General features: G+C 43.7%; 1 protein-coding gene across 1 annotated transcript; it reads left to right on the forward strand.

Moving 5' to 3' along the window:
- Positions 1–1792: 1792 nt before the first annotated feature.
- On the forward strand, positions 1793–13548 carry LOC126376845 (probable metabolite transport protein CsbC; the record flags this gene model as incomplete). Its single annotated transcript, XM_050024395.1, has 12 exons — positions 1793–1963; positions 2172–2278; positions 2689–2791; positions 3114–3243; positions 3465–3703; positions 4376–4555; positions 4981–5318; positions 5658–5671; positions 6085–6273; positions 7136–7264; positions 7609–7737; positions 13412–13548. Coding segments are annotated over 12 exons (1866 nt in total), but the record flags the coding sequence as incomplete, so codon positions are not given.
- Positions 13549–14555: the final 1007 nt, after the last annotated feature.

The following is a 14555-nucleotide window of genomic DNA, read 5'->3' on the forward strand; positions in this document are numbered from 1 at the left end:
GTGTTCAGTGTTTTTTACACTCAAAGTACCTACCTATTGGCTGGTGACGTACGTAACACATAATAGTTAAAATATGTCTCGGGATAATAGATAGGATAGTATTTATAGATTTTCTTCTTACTCCAGAGTATCTAATGATGGACTACCAACGTGGTTTTTGCCGGTTAAATACGTACTTACCTATGTTTCGGGGTTCGCTTACCTAACTTGAAGTTGACAGGTCTCGTTTAACAGATAAGCGACTGCTAAAACCAGCTCAATTATACAAATTACGTCATACGCCTAAAAATATTATTTTTTAGGCAAAGGTACGGTTTTAACCACAAAAAATCCTAAATGGGTTTTAATTATAAAATAAAAGATAACAAAAATAAATAATAAACAATAACATCAGACGATCGCCACACGTGTTTGGAAATACCACACTTGAGTGACCACCGCTGCGCTGGAGGTATTAGCCGTTATGGCATTGAGTTACGGTCTATTATACAAGAGCCGCGGTGTGGTCCCACGCTGCACTAGTCTCGTGTTCTGACCGCAATAAAACCCATGGGACAAAAACTTGAATTAAATTTAAACAAAGTCATTCAATCAACACTACAAAAACTCCCGGCAAGTTAACCGGCAAAAATAAACTTATTTTTGGACAAATCTCAACCACTTACTTAATAATTATACATCTACTTACTCCATGCCCCGTGTGCCATGTAAATATTCCACCGTAATAAATGTTAATATGAAATAACTGATTTTTTAAACAAACATGCAACTCATTGCATGTTCTCAGTGCAACCCTCGTGAACGGTTTTTTCAAAATCAGATTCTGCGAGGATGTTAATTGGGTTTAATTATTTAACAATTTATTGTACACAGAAACAAAGACAGACACTCACTGCTGAGGATCAAATAAATTTTAAAGGATCAAGTGAGAATTCAGCACACGCTTTAAACGAAATAAATCCTAATCTACTAATATTATGAATGCGAAAGTTAATCCATCATCAATCTATAGCATCTGCGGAGGTCCGTGTTACTCTATGATCTAGGTATCTCTTCTGGCTGATTGAGGGTAGGCATGTGCCTACGGAACAGAAGAAAGTTCTTTTATAGGTGGGCGATCTTTGCCTGCCGAATTTAAACAACATCTTTATGTTATGTAGGGTATAGACATCGTTTGAGACTTAATCTTTGTTTGAGACTTGGGGAAGAATAGAGGAAAGTTTTTATTCCGGAAAACAATACAACATATATGATGGACCGATCGTCGTGGAGATCCTTGGGGGAGGCCTATGTCCAGCAGTGGGCGTCGTACGGCTGATGATGATGATGATTAGGTCTGAAATAAAAAGCGGGTGATGTAAATGTGCAACTGAAGTCCACGAGGATCTTAAATTATTTGTTTCATTTGTAGTTTGATCTCACTCACCTAATTATCATCACCAGATCACAACTGGTTGGTCGTGTTACTAAACGTTAAAATGAAATCACCTAATAACAATTAGGTGATATTTGAATTTTCATAAGGTATTCCACCCTACGTCGTTGGTACACCGTCATATCTGTTCCGTGTTAGGACCACAACTTAAGGTTTTGTGGCAGCGAGGTATTACGATTGTGTTGTGCTGCAGCAAACGTGCCGACGGTGTCGTTCGGCATGTCGCTGGCGTGGGTGTCGCTGGCGAGCGCGCGCGCCGGGCGCGGCGAGGAGGGCGGCGGGGCCAGCGCGGGCGCCGTGGCGGGCGGCGCCGGGCTGACGCACGCGGCCAGCGTGGGCGGCGTGCTGCTGGCGGCCGCGGCGCTGCGCGTGGGGCGCCGCCCGCCGCTGCTGGCCGCGTCGGCCGCCTTCGTCGCCTGCTGGGGGCTCAAGTTGGCGGCCGGGCCCGCCTGCCTGCTGGCAGCACGCATCTTCGCCGGGCTCGCCGGCGCCGCCGCCTGGACCGCGGCGCCGCTGTACGGACGAGAGGTACTACTTATTGACTAAAATGTTACATCTCTCTAGCGTTTGCTTATTTATATTTTTGTACGTCAGACATACTACTCTTTGCAAACCAACAACAAAATCCATTACCTAATGTGTTCTTAAATCTTACCACAAACATTGAAATACTTTATTTTGTAAGTGTGCGTACAAAGAAGGAGGAAAACAAAATCAAGGATGTTTGTTCCGCCAGATCAGCTCGGGCGCGGTGCGCGGCGCGGCGTCGGCGGCGCCGGTGCTAGCACACAACGTGGGCTTCCTGCTGATGTACGCCGCGGCCGACGCGGACCTGCCGCACCAGTATGTAACACGCTCTTTGCCATCGCCAGAAATAAACCTCCCGGCACTCTGCGGGCCCGACGGCGAGCGCCCGCAGAGTGACGTCTCTCCTACATTTCAGTACATTACGATTACTAGCGCTGTGCAGGCGTCGCACTCACTCCTGCCATGAGTCGAGAGCTTACCTCTGTTTTGTCTTATCCATCATCATCGTTGTCTATACAAGATATGATACTTATGTAAACAAAGTAAATGTAAAGTGTTTCTTTTGTGTGAAATCAAGAGTTTGTAGATGTTGTATTTTAAGATATGGTTATTTTATTCTTAGACTTTTCATTCTTATTGGCTCGGTTTACTTACATAAGGATACGTTTAAATATCTTTCGTTGCGTATAAATAGAGGTGTGTTATGTTTGTCTCGTCACTTGCAGGGTGATCCTGTGGGTGTGCCTGGGCGTGTCGCTGGTCCACTGCGTGCTCTTCATGTTCGTGCCCGAGTCACCCAGCTTCCTAGCCGCCGCCGGGAAACACGAGGTATCATCCTACTGCCCCTATCCCACTCTGTACTATAAGTATATCATTATTTATTAAACACAAAACAACATACAGTTATCTACAAACAGATCAGATCAAGTTATCTACTATAGGTATTAAACTTCCATTCATCTTTGTCAGGCGTCATACAGATAAAATCAAATTCAAAATAGTTAAGTATTTGAAATTACTAATTCAGCAAATAGTATTTAGTGGTAGTTTAGTAGTTTTTATTAATTTAGTTTTTGATAAACTGTGTCACTCATTTCGTGCAAATTTCTTAACTGAAATATCATCCTTTGTAATGTTTTATGTACTGCAGGGTGCGCGTGCGTCGCTGGCGTGGCTGCGCGTGCTCCCAGCGGAGGGTGCGCGGCTGGATAAGGAGGTGGACATGTTGCCGCCGCGGGAAGACTCCGACGAGTCGCCTTTCTCACTCATTAAGGAATTATGTATGTATTAGCCGCCGCGACGGGGTTGCGGATATCGCGGTAGTACTCTAAGCCTGCCCTGGAAAGTACCCCCTGTATCCGTCTCTTAGTTTAGATCGACCTATGTGCAAATTTTCCCATCCTTTTAGGCGGTTAAGTACTGTTCGATTTAGACCGGAACAAAATTAAATGACGTATATTCTTAACCCCCTTTTAACGTTTGACATTTCCCTGATGCTCAGGGAGCGACCGGGGACGTCGTCGCGCGCTGGTGCTGTCAGTGGTGGCGGTGGCGGGGCAGGAGTGCTGCGGGCTACTGGCGCTGTTGCAGTTCGCCGAGCTGGTGCTACAGGAAGCTATCCCCGACGGCGGGGCCACGGCTACTGCGGGGCGCCCGGCACGGCATGCGCTCATCCTCGGCGCCGTGCAGCTGGTCGCTTCCGCTATAGCGCTGTACCTCGTCGAGCGCGTTGGACGGAAGGTGAGGAATCTTGATTTGATTGATTGATTGAGCGAGCACAATAAAAGTTTTTTTGGATACGCTATGTTGTCTCACTGCCGGCCTGACGCAGCTCTACCGCGGTTTTTTTTTTGTTTTTTTTTTTTGACGTGACTTATTGTAGATTTGCCGCAGATGGCATTAACTACTTGGCCGGACAAATGGGGAGCGCTGAAGGCTCTCACCCGGTACAACGTTTAAGACAACAGGCCCGAGTGTGCCCAGTTGGGCGCGAACCTCGGCTCAGGGCGTCGTCTGAGAGGAAAAATATTTGAAAGAATTAATCGACCCTAGTGGGTCGATAGCGATAAGCGCTGAATGAGGGAAATCGTCGACCACGCCGGCGGGGTCGGTATCGGGGTCCTGAAGTGTTTGGTGTCGCGAGCTGATTGGCTGCCTCTATGGCTAGAGTAATCGGGTCGTCGGGATCGTATATTACGTCCTTCGGACGCCGATACTCTCTACCGCGGTGCCAGTAGTTGTTATGTACCGAAATGTAGGGGAGCCGTCGCGTCGAGTGTAAAGGTCTGGTGTCACATTACAACGCCGCGCTAGCGCCTCGTCACGCCGAGAGTGTGACGAGAGACTTCGCGTCGCCTTGTTCTGATGATTTTGTGAATTTCTGACTGATTCGTGTATGTGGTGTGCTTGCAGCCGCTGATAGTGTGGACGGCGCTGATATGTGGCGGCTGCCTGGCCGTCGGCGCAGGCTTGGCGTGGAGCGGTGCCGGCGCAGCCACGCTGGCGGGGCTGCTGGGCGTGGCCGTAGCGGCGGACTCCCTCGGCATGCAGCCCGCGCCCTACGCGCTGTTGGCAGACATGTTCCACTACCGGGTAAGTGCTTTGAAAGCTTTATCTCTCTCTTATTCTCCTTTTCATTAATAGAGACCCTATTTACTCTCGACCTCTCCACTCTATCAAGTTTGCTGCGGTCATTAAATTCAAATACTTATTCATATCTATCAAAGAATTTCTTTTGTTGACCGTATCAAAATATGGTAAAATTACTTCGCAACGCAATCTCTAAGAGCTTAAACAAATATCTTGTAAGTAGGTATATAGCTAATTAATTATGTTCTCGTATTTTCTATTAAATTGTAAAAGAGATAAGAATGAATGGGGCTCCCAGCTTCCTGGTACAGGTCTCTGAACGAAGCTTTAGGAAGTCCCAACAACGATTTAGAAGATTTCGAACTACTCAATTGGGACTTTATTTAAGTACTTAAAGAAAGTAAATAATTTGGTTTTCCAATTTGCAGTACCGCGGGTGCGCGCTGATCGTGGCGACGGCGGCAGCAGCGGGCGGCAACGCGCTGGAGGTGGCCATATTCGGCGCCGTGGGCATGTACGGCGTGCCGCCGGCCGTGGCGCTGGCCGCCGCGCTCACGCTGGCCTACGCGGCGTTTGCGGCGCTCGCGCTGCCGGAGACAAGGGGCAGGGACCCACAGCAGATATATGACGTCATCTGCCCACTCAAACATAAAGATGTCGAAAACACGCCCGGTGATACAAGTGACAGTAATAAAGTTCCCTCCGACAGTGTAACAGTGGTCCCCGTGAAAAGTGATGATAGTGATAGAACTCAATGGACGTCCCTGTGAATTCGTTTTAAATTAATTAGTGATAAGTAAACTACTTGTAACGTTATTAAATAAGTGTTAGTCATTTTCCTGAAATGTATTTTTTTATTTCTAAACCCACTTTCTAGCAAAATCCAGTCGCATCTATGCTGAATAATAGTATTGGATAAGGTTAGGTTGCTATGGCTACGAATGCTACAAACATTGATTACCAGACCCGTGTTCCTCTACCTATGATATTAAACGTTAGTGACTACGTCAGATAATTCACAATTTTTAAATATACCTTAAGTCATTTTACACCTTTATTTCCGTTTAATTTTCTGTAATTACAACCTTGGTGACTGTACTAATAGTATCTCTGGAGTTAGTAACGAGTTGTCTGAGTAAGTTTGTGACATTTTAATTGTTAATTTAAGTGAACAGGCTTATTTGATGTATAATATTATGTTACTATAGCAAGTAACTAAACCACCGCGATAGGATGGCAAAATTATTTTTATTCTTATCGTAGGCATTGTTTCATGCACCCCGCGCGCGCTACCGGACGATTGACTCCAACTGACGTCACAGTTGACGAGTCGCATAGGGACGTCAGGTAGAGGTTTCGTTCCACGGACTCTTATTAAACTTCCCTCACACTCTCGGACAGGAATAGGACTCTGCTGAACTCAAAATAGCACAATATCAGTGAAACCCAACAGTAGGCACATGAAATACGGCGCCGATACCTAAAAATTAGTTAATATCTGTGAGTTTGAAGTTGCAGAGCAAGTGAGTGAGTGATTGCGATGGGTCTCCTGGACAAGATCTCCGGCTTCCTGGGCACGTCGCGGCTGGAGGCGCACGTGCTGGTGCTGGGGCTCGACCACGCCGGCAAGACGGCGTTGCTGCGCGCCTTGCGCCCGCCTGACCCCGCGCATCACGCGTCTACGCAGCCCGACGCCCCCGCGCAGCCCGAGCGCTTCCAGAGTGAGTCTCATGGGCTGTGAGACACATCTTCTTCTTCTATCGTGTGGGTTGTGAGGTGGAGTACCAACCTCAATCACCCTGGTATCACATATTATTATTACTATAACATAATGTTGTTTACATTATGAGTAATTTGTTTATGAGTAATATAAGTTTCACCGCTGGGCGCAGTTTTAGAACCTTACTCCTTTGCAAAGTGGTGGCTGTGGTGAGTTGTTGGAAAAACTAGAAATTAAATACACGTGTAACAAAGTTGGAACATTGTTTATGCCAGGAAAACTTCACAAAATAATATTGATATAGTTTAAGACTTATCTAAAGCGTTTGATTGAGTTAAGCATGAAGATTTATTTAAATAATGCGGTATTTGTAAATGAATACTATATGTAACTATGTTAGATTGTTTAAAATTACTTTTTTCACGTAGGAGTTCGAAAAAATTATAGTTTTAAAATTACTCTTACACATAATAATGATCGTGGCTCAAGGATCACTCCTGGATCCTATTCTATTTCAGGTATATATTATGTTATTGACTTTATAATTGTTGTGTCTAGAATTGTCAGCTGGTATAGTATTGATTACTGTGAAGCAGATAGTATTATCATAATTACCTATAACATAGTTGAGAATAGTACTACGTATAGAACGGCTACTCTCTCCTCTCCACCAGCGGCTGAACGAGTCTTATTTTAGTCTTAAATGGTATGCTGTTAGGCGTTACACAAACAGTATTCGTGTAAAACGAGGATTTTTGTATGAAGTGTCCGGGGTGTGCCTATAACGTGGAAAGTTTATAGTTTAACCTGGCTGTGTCGTGAACAAGGACTTGAGGAGTGATACGAGCTTGCCTGTGTCGTAGGCGGCGGCGTGACGTTCAGCGCGTGGGACGCGGCGGGCGCGGCGCGGCACCGCGCGCTGTGGGAGCGCCACTACCGCACCGCGCACGCCATCATCTTCGTCGTCGACGCCGCTGACCATCTCAGACTCGGTGACATTATATACTTAGTACTACTCGCCACTAGGCGGCGCTACAGATACTCGATATTATTTTCCAGTACGATTGCAAATTATTATTGGCTTCACTGATTTTCACTTCAAATTGGTCCTAAAGATGTTCGTTCCATACGGATTGGTTGTGATAATCTCTGATGATTTTCGATGTAGCGAAATTAATTTAATTAAAATATTTTTTCGTCGAAACGAAAGTAACAGCGATATAACAAATTCTGTTGTATGTTTGTTGTTTGACAATGATGACGTATTGCAGTGGCAACGTGACCGCAATGATGTGTGTAGAAGAGGAGGTAGCGATGTGTGTGTTGGTGTGTGCAGTGGTGGCGCGCGAGGAGCTGGAGCTGGCGCTGGCGCACCCGGAGTTGAGCGCGCGCCGCCTGCCGCTGCTGGTGTGCGCCAACAAGTGCGACGAGCCGCGCGCGCTGCCGCCGCACCACGTGGCCGCCGGTACACACCACCACCCCCATGCCGCCGCACCAATACCTGTAGCAAATCAAAACATCAACGACCAATCGGGAATCCGCAGGAAACTCACTAGAGTCGCAACAATCACATAAGAGATACTGCGGCCAATGATGATGATCAAATAAGTAGGTGGACAGATAGTGAATGCTATCCGATCCGACGAAAGTAGAATATTATAATGTGCACTATTCAAATTATATTTATATTTCTATCCTTATATGATGGTAATCAACACCCATGTAGGTGATGTTGGTCAATTAACAATATGCTCTCTCGTTCGTCTTGGATTTTGTTGCACAATAAGTATTATATTTCGAATATTGTGTGACCTACGAAGTAATATTAATTTGTTATCTCGTGGAGGTGAATCAATAAAGTATTCATATCCAGCCACCGCGTGTAATAAATTATGTATAATACCAGTAATTGAAATTCCGCTGCGATGTCTCTGCGGATTATATCGGCGCTCTTTCGGGTACAAACGTTCAAAGCAACTTGTGGCACGTTTGTGGGTGCTGCCGACGGAAATATTTGTATTTTCTTCCGGTGCTTCTCCTTTGCCGGAGGTTCTTCTATTTATTTATTTAATTAGTACTGCCACATGGGTTACATTTATGCATTATACTAATTAACTCTAATTATATATACAAGGTGTAAGTGACATCGTAACGAATACTGAGGGGGATGATTCAGACCATGATTCTGAGTTAATATCTAGTGGAATTTTCCGTCGCAAAATTCATGAAATTTTGAGTTTTGTTTTTAATTATTTTCAATTCCATGTTGTGTTTTTAGCTGCATAGAACCCAAATTTCAATAAAAAAACCAATAATGACAAATTATCGAAAATTTTCAATGTAATGGAGCCAACAATTTTGCGGTATCCGTAATCACGGAACGCTCGAACGGGTCAACGGCCACCCGCACCGCGCCGCGCGCGCCGTGCGCCCCGCTCCGTACGCCCCACTCCGCACGCCACGCTCCGCACACCGGCGGCGGCGCGGCGGCGGCGGCGCGGCCTACAAAGTAGGCACTACGAACCGATCCTATTTCTTTCTCTGTCTATCGTAAATTATAAATTTATTTTATTCTTATTCTTAAATGGACGGGTAACCGACAGGCATAAAATTTATGAAATACACGTCAATTTTAGGCAGAAATCTAAAACAACCGACAGAATTAAGTTGACAGCACACGTCAAACGGTTTGCATACCAGCGAGATACCTTTTTGATTCGGCCGGGTTATTCATTCACTCATAGGAATCGGGGCCATTATCTACCTAAAACAGCTGAAACAGTAAATAATTGTATTCTTTGTTGTCATTAGAATAACTCACAACCAACTAACACAACCACCACAGATTAGGTAATTAGTTACCTACTACGTCAACCATCCACCAACTTAGTATGTCAAGTACCTACGCAAAACCTCGCTACACAAAAATCGAGCGAGATCGCGTCTAGAATTGGGCGGACACTCCGCCAGAGTGTTGCCTATCGATATTCTATCGATACCTAGTTAAAAAAAAACCAATAGTAGGTACCTATCGATAGATCTTTTAGATCAATACCCATTATTGTTACAAAGCAAGACCTATCGGTACTATCGCTAGTATCGATCTAAATGTACTATCACTACTTTCGATAGTTTAGACAATTTTCAAGGTCAACAATTGATAATCTACCTATCGATAGTTCGGCAACTAAGCCGCGTAGGCAATGTCGGCATGTTCAAAGAAAAAAATTGTCCGAGAGAAGTGATCTTATTTTTCTTGTTACATGTTGGTACCGAGGTACTAAGTACTAAGTTATTCGTGGTTTTAAATCTCATTGTTAAATCATCAGTAAAGAACTAATTAAACCTATCCTGTTCTGTGTACAATATTCATGTAACGGGTACGTACTTACATAAGTACCTAGTAGACGGGAGCAACGGCTTAACGTGCCTTCCGAAGCACGGATCATTTCACTTTCGGACAATCAGGTGATCAGCCTGAACGTCCTAACCAACGGCCTTATAAACAGATTTTCGTGATATGTCCCCACCGGAATACGAACCCGGACCCTCCGAATCATGAGCCCATCGCTCAACCACTGGACCACATAGGCCAAGAAGGTTCTAAGACATAATTAATTAAATTTTTTATTTTTTTTATTTATTAAAGGATCCTGGGACGCAAGACCTCCGAGTTAGGGCTTGTTTGATCTGTCTTGATGAATACTCGGACGTGAATAGCCGCACGGATCAAGGGCAACGCGCGCCAATAAAGTAGGCATTACGAACAGATACTATTTCTTTTGAGTTGATAGCTATCAAGTGGAATTTCCTGTCGCAAAATTCATAAAAAATTAGGATTTTTTTTAAATTTTTTTCAGTCCCATATTGTGTTTTAAGCTGCATAGAACCCACATTTAAAATAAACAAATAAAAATTACTAATTGTTAAATTTTATCAATGTCATCAATAAATAATAACGTACACCTACAACTTCAGCTATGCACAGCCGCACAGGTGAATAGCCAGCGCACGGGTCAAGGGCAACGCGCGCCAATAAAGTAGGCATTACGAAGAGATACTATTTCTTTCTCTGTCACTTGCACCATAAACATACTTCTCTCTCTCTCTCTAGTCGTCGGCTCGACTCGCCCGCGGCCGGCTCGTCGTCGGCGCCTTTGATGCTTTGCGCGAACGCCGCCGCGCGCTTCCGCTCAGTCGAGTACTAAGCTTGACCCGAATTGCGTGATGTTTTTCGAGGATATTTTTTTCGTGTTTGTGAGTGTTTTGTGTCTGTTTTATTCTGTAAATGAGTAGTGTCGACTATGATGATAGATCATAGACCATTTACTGCGCAAAAGTATGGAAGATTGTTGATGTTTATTAAAGAGCAAGGTGTTGTGTTTGTGAGTGCGTGTGATACCTACCTACCGCGGAGGAAACGCGATGTTGCATACCTACGTGACGTGACATGTTCTAGGGTACCTACCTAGGTACTTCATCCGAAGGAATAACAATTAAGGTAAGGCAAGAGTAGGGTTTTTATTGTTAATAAGTTAGGAACGTTTTAATAACTGGTAGGTAGGTACCGTGCGTGAAAAATCGTGGCAGTAGGTGTTCTACTTCAACAAACTCAACATTTTTAAACGTTGAACCACTAAGCATCTAAATACAAGAGAATGAAAACTACCTAGATATCAACATCGGATACGATGTACGTGTGCCGTGTGCGTTATCACGCACGTAACGTAGCCGCGCGTAGGTTTAGCGTCTGTGTGCCGCGTTGTTCGACTTACATTGCGGCACAGTAAAATTTCAAAATCTTAATTAAACATTTGCGACAAGAAAAACACCCACCATCGTGTTTAGTACAATCAAATAGGCGTTCCATTTTTTTTTTCGTTACGATGCCCCTAACACCCTGTATAGAGATCTGATGTAAATCACAGTTACGGCGTACCTAACTCTCAATTAATGCCGTTGAAAGGACGCGTATTTAACCGCGATAATGATAGTGATAATAACCTTCGCTCACGTCTGAAAATCTCTAAACTGCCAGTCAGTCTTGTCGGTGGAGTAATCGCCATTCCTCCCTTCACCTCCTGATACGACACGACCTGTACCTTTTCTTTTATTTGTTTCATAAATGTTCTTCTAGGTCTAAGCTAACCAAACTAAGGTGCTACATGAGCAACAGTTTGGTTTCACAAAGGGTCGTTCGACAAGTGACGCGGGAGTTGCTCTCATGAGACATATCTTCTCAGCCTGGGAGCAACGCCAAGATGCTATAGGAGTTTTTTGCGACCTCTCAAAAGCTTTTGACTGTGTGGATCATGAAACTTTGCTTCTCAAATTAGAACACTACGGTATTAAAAGTAAAGAATTGGAATTTATGCGATCTTATTTGTCTGGTAGATCACAAAAGGTTCAAATAAATAATACAGAATCTTTCGGCTCTGAAGTCAAGATAGGTGTTCCGCAGGGCTCCATTCTCGGGCCATTTTTGTTTTTAGTTTATGTTAATGACTTGGCCCACATGGTGGAGGGTCAGAACTTGTCAAATATCGTACTTTTTGCGGACGATACTTCCCTTATTTTTAAAACAGACAGACGAAAGCCCAACAATGACCATATAAATCACGCCCTTTGCCAGATCCACCACTGGTTTACAATAAATAACCTAGTTTTGAATGGAAAGAAAACAAAATGTATTAAATTCAGTTTACCTAACGTAAATTCTGCTGATTGTGATATACTTCTAAATAACCAGAAACTAGACTTTGTTAAAAATACAGTTTTTCTGGGATTAAATATTGATGATAGACTCAAATGGGACATACATATTAAATCATTATCAGGTAGACTTAGCTCAGCTGCATTTGCAGTCAAAAGGATTAGAGAACTGACTGACGTGACGACTGCAAGATTGGTATATTTTAGCTACTTCCATAGTATTATGTCGTATGGTATTTTGCTTTGGGGTAGAGCAGCTGATATTGAAACCGTTTTCATTCTACAAAAAAGGGCAATCAGATCTATCTACAAACTGAGATGCCGCGATTCTCTCAGAGAATTTTTTAAAGAGATTTCCATTATGACTGTACCTTGTCAATACATATATATGAACATTATGTATGTTAGGAAAAATTTACACTTATATTTAAGAAACTGTGATAAGCACAAAAACAACCTAAGGAATAAGAACAAATTAGCAGTTCCTAGTTCCAGACTATCCAAAATTAGCACATCATTTGTAGCGCTGTGTGTGCGATACTATAATAAGATACCAGAAGATGTACTAGGCCTTTCGGGAAACATGTTTAAGAATGTTATAAAAACTACTTTAATCAGTAAAGCTTATTATAAAGTAGGAGACTATCTTAAAGATAATAATATTAAATGGATTACTTCAGCTCAACACAAGAAAGACAAGACTGTTTGCAATAAAAACTTGGCCCTAAAATACTGAATTTAAAAAAACTTTGTAAGTGGATTAAAAAGGATTGTGAAACACTTGATGATATTTGAACAGTAGAGTACTTTTTTTTATATCCAGGCGGAGGATTTTGAGCTTCTTTATATAAGTGGTGCATGCTCGCCTCGAAATGTTCGTGTACGCGGTGGCGTCCGGAAGTCGGGTCGCACCTTTCCCTCAAAAATGTGCGAAGGGAGCGATGGCTGGCTTTCGCGTCAACTCGTGATCGGGTGCTGCGTATGTGGACAGGCCTGCTTCTGTCAGGGAGCTCATAAAACACTGTTTCTGTGATAGTCACATAAACTCTTTATTTTTCACTTTCCTTCCACCGACTGTAATTGGAATACCATTGTATTTAAGTCTATAAATTATGTAATACAAACTGGATTAAAAAAAAAAGAAAAGAAAGGAAAACATGAAACAGTAGGACTAGGGCCCTGTGCTGGGAGGTTTTCTGGCCACGTCTTTCCCTCAGCGTTACAGATTCCGATGTGGTAGTAGTTTTACAGCTAGTTACATAATATGTAATTTAATTTTGTTTGACGTTCAAAAAGCGCTAACTTTGTAAGCCAATTTTGAAAAATAAATATTTTTGAATTTTGAATTTTTTTTTTTGTCTAGGTGTTTGTGTGAAAATAAAAGGTTAAATATGTAATGTAAGTATGTGTGTTGGTGTGTTGTCCAGCGCTGGGCCTGGAGCGCGTGGTGGACAAGCCGTGGCACATCTGCGCGACGTCGGCGGTGTCGGGCGCCGGGCTGGCGGACGGGCTGGGCTGGCTGGCGCGCCAGCTGCGGGACGCGCACCGCCCGCGCCCGCGCTAGGCCGGGCGCCGGGCGCTGCTGGGGCGGCGCGGGCGCTGGCGCTACAACAGCTGGCCGGTAACTATCTTCACATAAGCGCGTGTACAACGTAGTAATATTTGTGTACATGAGTATTAAAACGTGCGAGCAATAACGGTTTATTGTACGTAAATTATAGGGTTAATGTAGCGCAGGCACTTATACGAATATAGTCTCCTGTTCCCTTATTACTAGTTCGTGGTTGAAATGATTCGATTTCATTCTCAAAAAAATGTCTACCTGAGCACCCGTTCATCCCGACACCAAACAGAAGACATTAAGTGTCGCCGTCACTCCGTGCGTGTCATAGCTCATACTTCATATTTCATCGTTTTATTTCCTCGAGCGATAGAGGCTGAATGTAATTAATGATGTTAAGTGATGAAATGTTTCCATTAAAATGTTTACGACGTATTTATGAGTGGTATTTCATTTTGTTCCCGAAACAGTCGCTGGTAATGTTGCTTAAATAATACCAAATAAATGTTGTCGTAAGTCAGGTACGGCTCTCTAGGTAACTAGGAGCGAGATCAATCCTCAAGTAAGTTCAGACTTTAGTGGGTAATGAGATAGGTTGGTGCTTCTGGGATAATTTATTAACACTCCTTACAATTTGGTAAGTAACCTTCAGAGTTTGAAGTTCAAGATGAAGAGTACCTAATACATATCTTGATAGATAACGATTGACGTGTAAAATGTTATTATGTCATAACATTTTCTCTCCCTTTCATAGTCCTGGTACAACCAAGGAGCATCATTAATAAAATGTTATACTTCATCACGCTGAAAAAATACTTTGAGAGGGCCACAGCTTACGTGCTTCAGCAATTAATAGTGACCTTCCTGATAGGCTGTAACTAAATAAATGTTAATGTGGCCGTGCGGGCCGGCGCTGCGTGGCGGGCCCGCCCGGCGGCGCGGTGCTGCGGCGCGGCAGTACGCGCGACAACGCAGCCGCCGGCGCCCGCCGCGACACCCGCGCGACATAC

This window comes from Pectinophora gossypiella, chromosome 21, assembly GCF_024362695.1.
Source record: "Pectinophora gossypiella chromosome 21, ilPecGoss1.1, whole genome shotgun sequence".
Classification (NCBI taxonomy): Eukaryota; Metazoa; Arthropoda; class Insecta; order Lepidoptera; family Gelechiidae; genus Pectinophora; species Pectinophora gossypiella.